Raw genomic sequence first — 15,084 nt, forward strand, 5'->3', positions numbered from 1 at the left:
GGTAAGAATAGAATATCGTGCATTAAGGAGCAGACCAAAGTTGAAGGCATCTTCTTTACAACTAAATGGAAAAAAAATGGACAAAGCAAGACTTCATGACGAGTGGAGTTTTAATGAGGCTTTTCTATGCACCTAAGTGAAGTCAAAAGAGAATAATGCTGGTGGCATGACCTTGTAGTCTGAGCCTGGTGAGGTTTAACCAGGTACTCTGGATAAATGTTATGTGGGAATGTTGGGAGTCCTTTCCCAGCTATCTCATGAGAATGTGACAACAGAAACACTGGGCAAGCACTACAGATAAAAGATTTGAAATGAAGTAGAAGACATTAGCTGGGTGCAGTGATGTAAGTCATGTAGCTCAGTGTGGGCTAGTTTTGAGTGCACAAAAGGAGTTACTGTGATCTCTATAGTATTGACAGTGTGTGTGTGTGTGAGTGTGTGTGTGTGTCTATAATTATCACACTTTCAGAAGGCAGTGATGATTTGGATTTTCTTTTCTTTCTCTCCTCACAGCAAAGTTTCAAGAGCAGGCCCCTTTCATGGGATGTGTTGACCAACACTGCTCCACCAACCACCACCACTACCACTACCACTACCAGCACCACCACTACCACCACCACCACTTCCACCCCTCCCACCACCACCACCACCACTCCCACCACCACCACCACCACCACCACTCCTGCCACCACCACCACTCCCACCACCACCACTACTCCCTCCACCACCACTACAGATGTTCCTTCCACTAGTAGGGAACCATCTCCATCCACACCTCCATCCCCACCAACAAGTGCCATTACTACCACTCCTGATTCACCACCACCTCTAACAAGCACAACCACAACTCAGTCACCACAACCACAGCCTGATGAGTCAAGAACAACCACACAAATATCTACCACTACTCCTCCAACACCCTCTCCAACAACTATGACACCTGAGTCTAGCAGCATCACAGAGTCATCACCCTTGTCCACCCAAGAGTCCACCAACACTACCTCTGAAGCAACAACACCCACAACAGAACCTTATGACAAAACATCAACCATCACTGCCAACACTTCTGAGTCCACCACAGGTTCCCCCTCATGCACATCACCAGCACCAATCCCTTATCCTCAACCTACTGCTTCAAAATGTAAGTGACAGTCCAATTTTCAGTGCAAGAGTATTTTTAAGACATGAATTATTTTCTCACTTCCTCTATTGGTGATGAGAGATGTGAGAACTTTGCATTATTTAATTTACCTATACACATACATCATATATATATATATATATATATATATATATATATATATATATATATATATATATATATATATATATATATATATATATATATATATATATATATATATATATATATATATATATATATATATATATATATATATATATATATATATATATATATATATATATATATATATATATATATATATATATATATGGAAGCATTTATACTTGTTTTTCTTCTTTTCTTTCCTTGCTTTTTCACCAAGCTGAGTCAACAAATAACAGCTGATTACATCCAAAAGGGTGAGATTAGCTTGCAATCATCTAGGGTTGGCCAGTTAATACAGTAATCATTAGTCTAGTTACCATAAGTAAGTTTCTTCACAGCATAGAAACCTGTGTTCCATTAAGCTACATTTTGATTTTCAGCTTGCAAATGTGTGCATTGACCGCTTGCATGCAAGACACTGGCAGCACGCATGCTGGATATGATGGACCATTCCATTACAAGGCCATGTGAGGTGAGGGGTCAGGTAACAAATGCGTGGGATGGGATTAGGGAGAAAAGCAGTATGTTTGGCAATTAATTTTCTGCAGTGTATTCCCATGACCTACATCAGTCTTTCATGTGCCATTTTTTTTTAATATTTAGGACTTCTACCAGTATGCATGTGGTGGCGTAATGGATGACCTTTTCCTTGACCCCGAGAACCCCCAGAAAGAGACTCGCCACTTCATCATGGGTGAGAGCCAGTCTGCCAGCATACTCTGTGCATTGTGTTGTGTGTGTGTGTGTTGTGTGTGTGTGTGTGTGTGTGTGTGTGTGTGTATTTACCTAGTTGTGGTTTATGGGAGGGGTGTAATCTCATAGTATCCCATCTCTATATCTATCCAGTTTGGTCTTAAAAGCATGGACAGTTACGGCATTGACAACGTCTTCACTGAGTTCATTCCATTTGTTCACACTTCTGTGAGGAAAACTATACTTCTTGATGTCTGTTCTACCATAAATTTTTCTTCAGCTTTTTACTGTGTCCCCTTGTACTCTGTGTCTAAATCTAATAAAACATTCTTTGTCCACATTTTTCCATACCATTTATCATTCTATAGATGTTTATTAAATCCTCTCTCCTCTCTCCTCTCTCTCTCTCTCTCTCTCTCTCTCTCTCTCTCTCTCTCTCTCTCTCTCTCTCTCTCTCTCTCTCTCTCTCTCTCTCTCTCTCTCTCTCTCTCTCCTATTTTCAAGGGTAGGAATTTCTAACATTCTTAATCTCTCTTCATAGGTCGACTTAACTCCAAAACCATCTTAGTGACTACTCTTTGTACTCTTTCTAATTTTACAATATTCCTTTTTATGTGTGTGTGTGTGTTTAGTTTTTTGTATTTCCCTTGCCTTCTCCATGTTTCTCCTCTCCCATCCTCCTCTCTTGAGAAAAGGGTCTCTGTTGCTCAGCCTCCCTCTCCTCCACACCTCCAGTGCAGTGCAGGGTAGGAATCACAGCACTGCAGGTGGTGGCACAGCTGCCATTCAGTCATTCATACTCTGACTAGTTTTCAGAGTCTGATAAAGATATAAGTAGTTTGTGAGGACAACAGATGTGATCATAGAATATCATGCAAATTTTTTAAAGTAACTACCAGGCCTAATTCAGACCATAAGATGATGATCATATCTTATTTTTATTTACTGGCAGATTTATATTATTATGGTATATTATGCATATCTATAATATGTTTATCTCAGCACGTGGCAATTAGTATGCATACATGTATAGTGTGTGGGAGTTAGAAGAGAGCATGTGGCAGGTTAGAAGGCTGTATGTGACTTAAATTGCATGTGGTAAATAGAAAATTGTATGTAGTAAGTTCTGAAGTAAATATTTAGGTTTGGAAATTGTATGTAGAATTGGGGAAGGGTAAAAATAATTAGGTACTATGAATTTATAACAAAACTGTACTGGAATTGCTGCTGTATCAAAATTTTCAAGGAGAGTGTGTTGTTTATTCCCAGATGTTTAAATGTATCCAGGATTTGAGTTTACCTCTTGTTTCCTTTCTCTCTGTTTTCATCCAATGCATTTTTAAACTTATGGATATCTTCTGTTTGTTCAATCTCTGCTTCAGCCCTTTCTTAGTAGCAGTGCTTCTGTTTAACTGATTAGATTTACTAATTTCATTTATGCAGATCATTTCTTGTGTATCCCATTTTCAGAACATCTCAAATCCCTGTCCCCAGAGGACCCAGAACTAGGCCCACTGAAGGTTTTCTATGACAGTTGCACTGCTGCTGAAGTGGAGAGTCGCAACAGAACTTTCTGGTTGTCAAACATCAATGCGGCCCTGGACACCGTTGACAGCATTGGCCCTTGGTTGGCAGAAGAGTCAGGTTCTGCAGATGATTCTCTTATCAGTATCACCCAGATCTTAGTTGGGATGATGAAAATCGACTTGTGAGTATGTCCATGAATGTACGTGTTACACTATGTCTAAAACATGGAATGAGACATTGTCTTGTCTGTTTGGTCACAGGGCACCTTAGCATCCTCTCTCTTCTTTTCCAGTGCACCTTTCTTTGACTTACTGTTGGATGTGTCTGAGGATGGAACTGACAGGTTTGTGCTGAAGTTGACACCGCCAGTGCTACTTTCCCCCTTCAGCAAGGACATGGGATGGGCTGTGTGTTACAGTGAACACCTCAACCGCACACTGGAGGCTCTGGGCTCACCTTCTTCCTCGTATGATCTTAATGAGGACTATGAGAAGTACCTTGAGTGCATTGTAAGTACAAAGACCACATCAGTGGGCTTTCACATTTCATAAGATATTTTTTGATGGTTGTGGACATTTTAGACTGCAGAAAATTACTGTTGATGCACTAGAAAGTCTTTGGTGAAGGTAGGAGTTAAATAGGTAAAGAAGAAAGCTGGAAACAGAAACATACGGAGTATCCTTTTTTGTATTAAGGCCAGTGTCACATGTACAGCAGGGCACCTGTCATCACCATCACCATCACAAGCATGTCTCATGCCACCTAATCATGAGCCAGATTAATGGTAGGAAATTCATCAACTGAAGTCCTGGCCTGTGATTTATTGACATGCAGAGCAGTGATACTTGTTTTCCTTCACATGGATGTAGCGGGAGGGCACTGGCCTGCATGCACGTTTGGCACAGATGACCCGTGCTGTGAAGGAGCTTGGCCTCATGCACCACTTCAACAACACCAACCACAAGCAGGGTGCTGAAGGCCAGCTGGTGGACAGCCTAATGGATACTGAATTTCTTCTTATAGATATGTCTAAGGTAAGAATGCTGTTTTTATTGTTTTTATTTTGTATTTATACAGTAAAATCTTTCCAGGCTAATACTCCAAAAGTCAGCAAAACTGAATTATTGACAAAAAAGATTTTTTCAAAGTTGCCTGCCCATGCTGGAAAAAAATAGATAATATTAACCAGTTTTAAACTAAGCCAGTTAATATAAGACTAACATGAATCTAAGATGGCATCACATGCCCCTGACTCATCAGATTATCTTATTTCAAGCCTTTATAAGAGGAAAAAGTCAGCACTGTGGATGTAAGTTGAAAGTATGCTGAGTTTTTCTTGTATAGACATACTGAGTAGCTGCATCAGTCATCATGCAGCAGCCAGTCTTGCTCCAGCCTTAATGTGCAGGCAGTGGAGCCTAGTGTATTGAATAACGTGTGAGTAAGTTAGGCGTATGTTAAGTGTAACCTGGTGCAAGTGATGAAGGTTTGTGTAATGTATAATGAAGTTTATTAAGTGTTGAGTCAGTATGTTAAATATGATTTTCATTCTGCATTGTTGCATTGTCATAAAAGGTTTTTAGAAAGCAAGAGTAGGCAAGAACCTGGGTGAAGCCACTTTGGTGCTGGCAAAGATCTGACAATCTAGGCTTACACAGTCCACCTTACCATCACCATTCACTGGAGTCAAATCCCTTTCAATTCCTATCTTCTACCAATACTTTCAGGCATTACCAAGCAAATCTAAACTGCGAGAAGCACATCTCAAGAAGGACTTCAAAAATGTCACCTTGTCGTATTTGGAGGACAAGTTTAATTTTCCCATGTTCAAGGTCAGTGTCATAGGAAGGAATGGAACCTTTGTGGTAACCAGGAGCAGAAATACACTGAGACAGTGCTTAGGGAAGTTAATACAAACAATGTCTCTCAAGTTTATTGTGGGCCTGGCATTGGACCACAAACATTTGTTTACAGCTTTGAAAACTGTTCACTCTAAATACAAAGTGTTATTCACCCTCTTCAACCTTCAATTCTCTCTCTCTCTCTCTCTCTCTCTCTCTCTCTCTCTCTCTCTCTCTCTCTCTCTCTCTCTCTCTCTCTCTCTCTCTCTCTCTCTCTCTCTCTCTCTCTCTCTCTCTCTCTCTCTCTCTCTCTTGTTATACATCTTATTTAGAGCAAATCTATTGCTTTCCAGGCAGGGATTTAGTCAGAGCCTGACAATGCATGGAATGGTTAGAAACTCCTGAAGAATTTTGAGGAAGGTGTGCCATGATGACTGTGCTGAGTTGGGTAATGAAATGGTTTGAATAACTCTCCTGAAGGAAGGTACCTGTTCCCTCCCTGCCAGGTGGAGTGGGTGGCACTTGTGGAGGGCTTGTTTGGACATGCTGTAGACCCAGACAATGTTACCATTCATGTCTACTTTGATGATGATCTTCATGCAGCCCTTGATGAAATTGACTTTATTGGGTAAGACCTGAATAATATTTATATTGTGTAAGTATCAGCACAAGTAATAGAAACCTTTAGTATCTACAGTTGCTACATAAGAATCATTTGGTACATTTATGGGATGCTGTACTTGAAGGAAAATTATTATCATAAGATTGGGATCTGGGCCACACAATATCATGAAGCAGTAATAGAAGTTAAGACAAATGCAGACAACTTGTGCTGCTAATATTCAGTTAGTAAGACTAACTTTGGCATTAAAGCTGTTAGAACAAACACTCAGGAATTCATCTTTCTTGTTTTATCAGAGATGTGATTAAGCTACGAAGAATCATGTTGATACTGTTGGCGGAAAGGCTGTACACAGACCTGGTGGAGCCTGCCCAGCACGCCTTGGGCAAGTTGGAGTACTGCCTGAGGGTCACCACTGAGTTGCTGGGAGACTTTGTCTCTACACTATACCTGAAAAATCTTCCTCGCCTCCAGGAGCGTCAGCAAAAGGTGTGTCTTTTACAAAGTTGTCAGCAAGACAGACCAGGACAGGCAGGTCTCTTGGAACATAGTATGTCTTTATCACTGAAAGAACTTTGCAGCATTAATAAGTCAGAATTGAGTATCTTGCATCAACATTCAAGAGTTCATATTAGATATTTTCCAGCATTCAGTACCATACAATTTTTTCCCACCCATATACATAATGTCTTGTCATCTTTGTAAATTCTCTCCATGTAGCCAGGTGAGTAACTGGTGTCATCTGTCATTGATGTCTTTATTGCAGCAAGTCTGACACTCTTCAGGGCAGGTTTATAAATTGTCTTCATCCATACATCACATTTTCACTGTAGTGGTTTTTGAATGACAAAGACAATTGCTGCAGATGAAGGAGGTGATCAAGGCCAACAAGGAGGCAGCTGAGCAGGAGCTGTTGCATCAGCCAGAACTGAAGCCAGAGGAAATGGAGATGTGGCTGAGCAAACTGAGAAGTATGAGTGGGGAGATGGCAAGCCCAGAGCCTTCCCACTACCTGCTGCCAGGCATTAATGAGGTGAGCATGTCTGTTTGTACTGTGCACAAGGGATGAAAGTTGATTTGTGCATTAGCCCAACACTACTTCAGGTCAGCTTGTTGCATGATTCCGCCACTCTCTCTCTCTCTCTCTCTCTCTCTCTCTCTCTCTCTCTCTCTCTCTCTCTCTCTCTCTCTCTCTCTCTCTCTCTCTCTCTCTCTCTCTCTCTCTCTCTCTCTCTCTCTCTCTCTCTCTCTCTCTCTCTCTCTCTCTCTCTCTCTCTCTCTCTCTCTTATGAGGCTCTTGATGAAACAACCTGGTAAACACCACCAAGGCTAAAGTTCTGCAAAAACTAAGATGACTGGGATAAAAACAAGTGTTTGATTTTCTTTTATATGTCTGTGATGGCTTTCTTGAAGTTTTATTTTCATGTAAGGCCTTATCTCATCAGTGGGAGTTGTGTCGAAAATTTCCAGGACACTCAAGAATGTTCATTTGTTTGTCAGACATCCATTTCATGACCCTTGTGGCATGGTGTGCTGTCTTGCATAAGGAAGTTGCATTCATCAGACTAATCAGGCAAAGCACCAATGTTGTGGTGACCATTAATTTTCACATTCTTTGGTAGCACATACAATCCCTCACGTCCACTCCCTCCACTGAGGCAACCCTAAATCATGACTGAACAAGGCCACAGCTAAACACTTAAAACACAGTGGAAATGATGACTGTTCATCTGCAACACCTTTCAGGAATATTGATGATAACATTGCTCCCACAGACCACCCTGAGTGACAATTTTATAGACAACTCCCTCATCCTCCTGACTCGCCACCGGTCCCTCATGTACCAGCACTTCCTGTCATCCATATCATCCCCTGCAGTGCTGTAAGTTCCCTGGTGTGTGCTGCCCACCTTCCCTTTACTTTCTACGTCTCTGTCTTTCGTGTCCTTTTCTTACAATATTAGAATGGACTGCCTTCCCATACTATTACTTTTGTTTTCTTATTCTTAGGCTGTTTTTTTCATCCTCATTGTTTTTATATGATATTTTCATCTTAATGTATTCTCAGTCCATTTTGATATCAGAATACATAGATTTTTTTTTTCCAATATTTTTAATGCAGCATTAAAGAGAAGTGATTAACTCTGGTGAGCAACTCAAGACAACATATCCTACAACATATCCTGACTTGGGTGAGGAAACCCTTACTGTCCTTACTGTTGGGCAGCTGCGATGCATGGCCAAGCACTAAATGCACCACCCTCTTCAGTATCTTTGTATTACACATTGGCTGTGTGTTCTTTTTGTCAAGTGTATTTATGTATAGTTTTTTGTTCTGCCTGTTATCTTCTGCCTACCTTCATGCATTTGTTTTTTAGCTTATGTCTGCACTTTTATTAATAGATCATTATTACTTATTTTATAGTTATACACACACACACACACACACACACACACACACACACACACACACACACACACACACACACACACACACACACACACACACACACACACACACACACACACTTGCCAGCATAAAAGGAAGGGGCTGAACCTCACAGTGATACATACACACAAATAGTTCAGTGTTGTGATGGCACATCTCTTTCTCAGGTGGAGTCACTTCCTGAAGCCTTTCAGTCAGTTTGGCATTTCATTATATGCTCCCAACAAGTTTCGTGAGTATTCTCAACATGTGATCTTTGAAACTACAAATAATTATGATCACTATATAAATGATAATATATGGTTATTAATTTATTTATGTTATTATTTTTAGAGTTATAATCTGTGTTCTGCCAGTGACTGATGATGGAGATCTATTTTGATTGGTTATTTTGTCGAGCCCATTGTCATGTGCCCATTGCATGAATGTTGTAGTGAGTGCATCTATGAGAGAGGAAGTGCACATGATGTATGTACACATATGTAGGTGTGTGTTATCAAATAATGTTGATTCCTTTCAGAGGATTGGAGTGGACCTCAATGATTAGAAATGTTATTGATAACAACACAAGATACATTGGATTGAAAAGATCAGAAGGACAAGTAGAGGAGAGGAGAAATGTACCTTCACTCTTTTAAGAGCACTTTATTTTTGTATGTATATTTTCATGACTGCATGGTGTCTATCCCTTGGTGTTACTGACTGCATGGTGTCTCTCCTTGGTGTCCTGTGACTGCCTGCTGTCTATCCCTGGGTGTTACTGACTGTACGGTGCCTCTCCTTGATGTCCGGTGACTGCCCGCTGTCTGTCCGTGGGTGTTACTGACTGTACGGTGCCTCTCCTTGATGTCCGGTGACTGGCTGCTGTCTGTCCCTGGGTGTCACTGACTGCACGGTGCCTCTCCTTGGTGTCTGGTGACTGCCTGCTGTCTGTCCCTGGGTGTTACTGACTGTACGGTGCCTGGTGACTGCCTGCTGTCTGCCCCTTGGTGTTACTGACTGCCTGGTGCCTCTCCTTGGTGCCCAATGACTGCCTGTTGTCGGTCCTATGAATAATGATGGTTGCATGATGTCTGCCTTTTATTTCCTGGTGCTTTTCCCCATCAGTGATTCCATATGGTGCTATGGAGGCGCCATTCTTCTTCTGGGATGTGCCGGACTACATTAATTATGCAGGCATTGGACACATGATTGCCCATGAACTGATTCACGGCTTTGATGAGACAGGTTAGGCAGCAGCCACATTACACCCATCTTCATCATGTCCCAGTAGTCCATGAGGCAGAGGCACATTACTCAGTAGCTGTGTTTGGCTTTGTGTAGAGCATTCATCCTCCCACAGCCTTGCATCATTGCAACCTTTCCTTCCCTCCTCCCACAGCCTTGCATCACTGAAACCTTTCCTTCCCTCCTCCCAAAGCCTTGCATCATTCAAACCTTTCCTTCCCTCTTCCCAAAGCCTTGCATCATTAAATCCTTTCCTTCCCTCCTCCCACAGCTTTGCATCATTGAAACCTTTCCTTCCCTCCTCCCACAGCCTTGCATCATTCAAACCTTTCCTTCCCTCCTCCCACAGCCTTGCATTATTCAAACCTTTCCTTCCCTCCTCCCACAGCCTTGCATCATTGAGATCTTTCCTTCCCTTCTCCCACAGCCTTGCACCATTGACAGCTTCCCTTACCTTCTCCTGCAGCTTTGTTCTGAACCATGTTATTTTGAAATTAGCAAAAGTTGAGTGGAGACTTCACCTATTTTGTATGAACGTTCCTTGACACACAGTGCTGTTAAACACCAAAAATCATAGAACATGTTCCACCTCATCTCTACTTTTGGAATCCCTTCATATGTTACAGGCATTCGGTATAATGGCACACAGCGACAGATCCTGGAGGGCTATAATTACCTTATAGAACTGTCAGAATGCCTGTCAGAACAGTATCGAGCACCTCAGAGTCTGGAAGCTGCCTCTGGTCTCCTGGCAAACTTCACTGTAGGTTTGAGTTCTTCAAATGTCAACAAATCTTTGTTCATTGCTTTGTAATTCCATAATCAAATTTTGTGTGATTATCATAATGTACATTATGTTGTCACTAATGCTCTTTACTGATGACAACTTCTCTCCTTTCACATGTTGTGTGGCATGGCAGCTGGAACGACTGCCTCTCAATGAGGTCCTGGCTGGCTCAGGGGCAGTGAGGCTGGCCTGGGAGGCTTATGGTCAGTGCTTCACCACTTTTAGTTTATAACAGCTGGTCTTCTTATGTTTTATCCAAAATTCTAGACCTGTAGTCCAGGACAGAATGCCCAGAAACCAGCTTTTTGAATTTCTAGATTGATCCAAATCAAGATGGCAGCCCAAACCATCATTATACTTCTCTTGTAACATTATAAATTATATTTACTAATGTTGTTAATAACTTGTATGTATAATAATTTGTAATGACCATACACTGCATGTAGGCATAAAGAACATGTAGCTTTATCAAAAAAATTTAAAAAGAGCCTCCTTTCATGAAGCTTCACTCTTTTCTTCTCAGAACTCTTCAGGAGTCAAAAGGACAAGGGAAAAGGAACACCTACAATGTACACCGTCCCTGATGCACCGCAGCTGCCTTGGTTGGACCTCAACCCTCAACAGCTGTATTTTCTTCGGATTGCTCAAGTAAGGAAATTAAATTCCAGCACAAAACTCAAGGCAGTAGTTAGCTCATTGTTATACTGACATCATGCAGGCATAGTGTAGTGAAGGCTGGAATCATGATCACTTATACTGTTTTCTGTAAAACTGGGATGGAGTTGCTCAATATATAAATATTCATAGTATGGATATTTACATGTCAAAATGTTTGTTTCTTTTCATACTTACGATAGTCATCTTTTATTTGTCCATATCCTTCAGTTCCATGACTTCCATCACACAGGAATTTAACACATTGCATTTTAATACCTGCCAAATTGATTTCAATGCAGCTTGAAAAGAGATGTTTGGTAACAAGTTGTGAAATCTTGTTGGCACTTTTGCAGTTCTTTGTCATAAATATTTTCCTACTTTGGTTATTTTTTTTACCTTTGTGGGGATGGAAATGTGTTGTCTGCACTCAGTATTGTAGGGATGTGTGGCTGTGGCTGCAGCAATGGTGACACACTGAGTGGTCAGTCTCCCTCCTTCTCGTGGTTCTTTCTCAGGTTCACTGCTGCACTTTCCTACTTATTTTTATTTTTTTTATCTTCAGCTTTTATTTTTGAATTGACAAAGTAGAGTGATAAGGACAGAACCATTAAAGGGGAAGGAAGAAATAATGACCAACCAAGAAAGTGGAAATTGCATGGTAGGTTTGATTGTTGAATGTGGAGCATGAGGCTTCTTGCCAGACTAAGGTATGGATGTTTTCTCTAGCTTTATACTCTCTTTTTCTATTTAGTGACTTACTTTGGATACCAAACTGTGATAAATAGGTGAACTTGGAGTTCAGGAACCTACTGTAATCCTTTTTTTTTCTACATTTAACCTTGAATTCATCCAAGATTAATTTTCCTGTGTATGATGAACTGCAAAACCTGCATCTCGTGTTGGGTGAGGACAGTACAGTCTCCATCTGTTAAGTCACCTCTCATTATAACTATTTAATTCCATCAAAATTTAGAGATGATTCAAATTTCTTCTTTTCAAGGCTTTATGATTGAGACCTTGAGCTCTCTTGGGTGACATTGTCTTCTTAGCTCCTGAGTGAGGCTGTTTTGTGCCCACAGGTCCACTGCAGTGCCACCAGTGACATCCACATGTTGCCTCTTATGGAAAAAGAACACTTGCCCTCCAGGCTGTGGTGAGCATCCATGTCACTTATTGCAACATTAAATAACATTGGCACCTTACCATTACTACTACACTATCTTTTTGAATGCCCCCTCAAATAGTACTACATACTCTTACCACCAACACTAATACTGCTTGTGCACCTTCACTGTAGTAACTATTCTTGTTGTACTGCCACCTTCACCACCAAGAGTTGACTGACTTTAGAATGCTTTCACATTTCAGGGTGAAATTGGTGCTTCAGAATGAACCACTGTTTACTGAAGCCTTCAGCTGCTCTACACCACTCCACCGCCAGTGTCCCTACATACTGGGTTCTGTCCCAGCCCCCTCCACACCATGACAAATGACACACTGATAACTGTGCTTTTTTTTTTAGATGAAAAGAAGGAAATCTTTTGTCCACATTGTGTGCTGTGGTCTGACACTGTCATTAGTAGAAGTTTGAACATTTCTAGATATTTCTGCTATTCCTGTGAGTGAAGAACTGTCAGAAAATTTGAAATGTTTGGCTTAAAGGTGTACTTAGTATTAAGGAAATATTTTCACTAATCCAGCAACAGTTCCTTGAATCATATTTATAGCTGACTGCTGCAGCTGTTAATGTTGCAGGAGCAGGCCAGGACTAGACCTAAATAATATAGCAAGGCACACTGGATAGTTTTAAGCTGCCTTACACATGTAATCACTGATTCTAAGCAAATACTCTTCTCCCTCCCTATTGACATCTTTTCACCTTTCTTGCTCATAGATTTTTTTCTTTGTGGGACAAAAGTGGCTGCTAGGGCCATTTCCAGGGACACACACTTTCACATTCAAGAGTTACTTTATTTTATTAGGTCTCATCTATGGCTAAATCATGTGAGTTTATCAGTTAACTCATCCACAAACTATGCTTCACTTAAGTGTGAATATTGATGACCAGTGGTTAATGGAGTATAATGTGTGTTGCATCATAATTTGTTGTTTGCACTGTTCATGTAGTGTTTGACTGAAATTTTGTGTGTTTTAAGCAGATGTACAATCATGCATCTCATTTGATTAATATTATTATAAGTATTATCCACAAACTTTCAGTGGTTGTTGACCACAGGAATGTTTATCAAATGATTGTTGAAGAGCAATAGAGCTCTATGAGGAACTTTTGGGAATGCCAGGCTTTGTCAAAATGAGATGTGTCACTGTCAGACTACATTGTGCACACATTTTGGCAAACATATGAAAATAAAGGAAGCTGCAAGAGGCCATCAGGGTTACACATGACTATCCATGTATGAAACATGCTAAGATCTATATCTATTTATTTATGAAGAACTTGTTATGATAATAGTGTTAAGTCTTGTCATTCATGGAGAGAGAGAGAGACTAAAACATGTTCTGATGCACTAGCTACATCTTGTCATTCCCTCTCTCTCTCTCTCTCTCTCTCTCTCTCTCTCTCTCTCTCTCTCTCTCTCTCTCTCTCTCTCTAACACAGCACTTCATGTCAACACTCCTCATATCCTTGCATTTTGTTTGACAACAAATTGTTATAAACTTCATTTATTGATAGATGACATATTGTGTAGCATATAATACTACTTGATTTTATTCACTCCATTGATGAGTATGATGGACTAGAAAGTAAGAACATAAGAACATAAATAAGGGAAGCTGCAAGAAGCCAACAAGCCTGCATGAGATGGTCCCTGTATGAAATGTACCTACTAATATCCATCTATCATCCCTACTCATAAATGTATCTAATCCCTTAAAATTCTCAGTTGACTTGACAATAATGATTTGACTACTGGTTTTCTTTAAATCCAACTTTATTAAGCTTGAACCCATTATTTCTTGTCCTATCCTAATTTCTAACCATAAAGGTAGGGTTCACATTAACTGCCATGCCATGCTAGATATGGAATGTCACAAGCCTACACTGGCAATGCTTGCGACATGAGTATTCACACCACGAGTGATGATGTGTTATGCTATGCACCTTCTCTTCCAAGGGGAGTTGTGCAGTGATGAGTGACAGCTTGCTCTTATTGCCTGGAGTGACTCACAAGTTACTCACCATGCGCATGCATCAGCCAAGCTGTTTGAGTAAATCACTGTGCTGGCGACAGGCAAGATATGTGTGCAACAATTTCACAATTTACAAGCAAAGCATTGCATCCATTGTGAACACCCTTATTCAGAAAGCACTATAGCAATTGGAAACCATCATGCACATCCCATATCTAGTGTAGCATCACAGCCAGTGTGAACGTGCCTTAAGGATTTTGTTTATATATCAGCTTTGTTATAATCCTTATGTCATTTAGAAACCTCTATCAAACAAATGTAAATTTAAAACTTAAGTATCCTCACATAAGAAATATTTCATATCCCTCATATTTTTAGCCATTCTCTGTACTGATTCAAGCAGACTTATATTCCTGCAGTGACATGGGGACCATAACTGCAAAACAGTCTAGATAAGGCTTGACCAGTTCCTAGTACTGTATATCTTTGATATTACTTCAGAACTTTACATATTTTTAGCACAACTAAAGATGAATTCTTAATTAGCTTTATTTCTTGCTTCTTTATACATTGCTCTCTCTCTCTCTCTCTCTCTCTCTCTCTCTCTCTCTCTCTGACAAAGATCCTAGCTAACTAAAACTTAATTGGTTGTAGTAGAATCATTATTATTGTATGTTCTTTTTCAAAAGTAAGATATTGTGTCTTGCACTTTTAACAACAGCCAAAAAAGCAGTTTCCAATGAAAAGCCACCAGTGCTTCCTTCAGCCTACATAGTACTTGATACAGTGACATGGTTTCAAGAGTAGAGTTTGCTGTAGAATTTTTAAAACGAGTAGC

At 40.4% G+C, this 15,084-nt stretch overlaps 2 protein-coding genes across 9 annotated transcripts in view; both read left to right on the forward strand.

Annotated features, from left to right (window-relative positions):
- The window catches only part of LOC135102398 (uncharacterized), a 31,276-nt gene extending 30,098 nt beyond the window's left edge, over window positions 1–1,178 (forward strand). For all 6 annotated transcript variants that reach the window (XM_064007594.1, XM_064007592.1, XM_064007595.1 and 3 more), the window contains one exon: window positions 514–1,178. In XM_064007594.1, coding sequence (XP_063863664.1) covers window positions 514–1,149 — 636 coding nt within the window. In that variant the 3' untranslated portion in view covers window positions 1,150–1,178. The remainder of the gene's footprint in view (window positions 1–513) is intronic.
- A 493-nt stretch (window positions 1,179–1,671) lies between these two features.
- On the forward strand, window positions 1,672–13,712 carry LOC135102400 (membrane metallo-endopeptidase-like 1). Of its 3 annotated transcripts, XM_064007599.1 has the most exons (17): window positions 1,672–1,763; window positions 1,895–1,985; window positions 3,455–3,692; window positions 3,804–4,020; window positions 4,381–4,545; window positions 5,239–5,343; window positions 5,859–5,980; window positions 6,271–6,463; window positions 6,840–7,007; window positions 7,750–7,856; window positions 8,590–8,654; window positions 9,530–9,649; window positions 10,276–10,412; window positions 10,570–10,639; window positions 10,960–11,084; window positions 12,173–12,246; window positions 12,462–13,712. In XM_064007599.1, exons 1-17 carry the CDS (start codon window positions 1,722–1,724, stop codon window positions 12,577–12,579), a joined length of 2,157 nt encoding a protein of 718 aa, XP_063863669.1. In that variant the 5' UTR covers window positions 1,672–1,721; the 3' UTR covers window positions 12,580–13,712. The 3 variants fall into 3 exon arrangements, with proteins under 3 accessions (XP_063863669.1, XP_063863670.1, XP_063863671.1); XM_064007600.1 differs by lacking the exon at window positions 9,530–9,649; XM_064007601.1 differs by lacking the exons at window positions 12,173–12,246; window positions 12,462–13,712 and having other exon boundaries at window positions 10,557–10,639.
- The last annotated feature ends 1,372 nt before the right edge of the window (window positions 13,713–15,084 follow it).

Source organism: Scylla paramamosain, chromosome 7 (genome assembly GCF_035594125.1).
Source record: "Scylla paramamosain isolate STU-SP2022 chromosome 7, ASM3559412v1, whole genome shotgun sequence".
In the NCBI taxonomy this organism is placed as follows: Eukaryota; Metazoa; Arthropoda; class Malacostraca; order Decapoda; family Portunidae; genus Scylla; species Scylla paramamosain.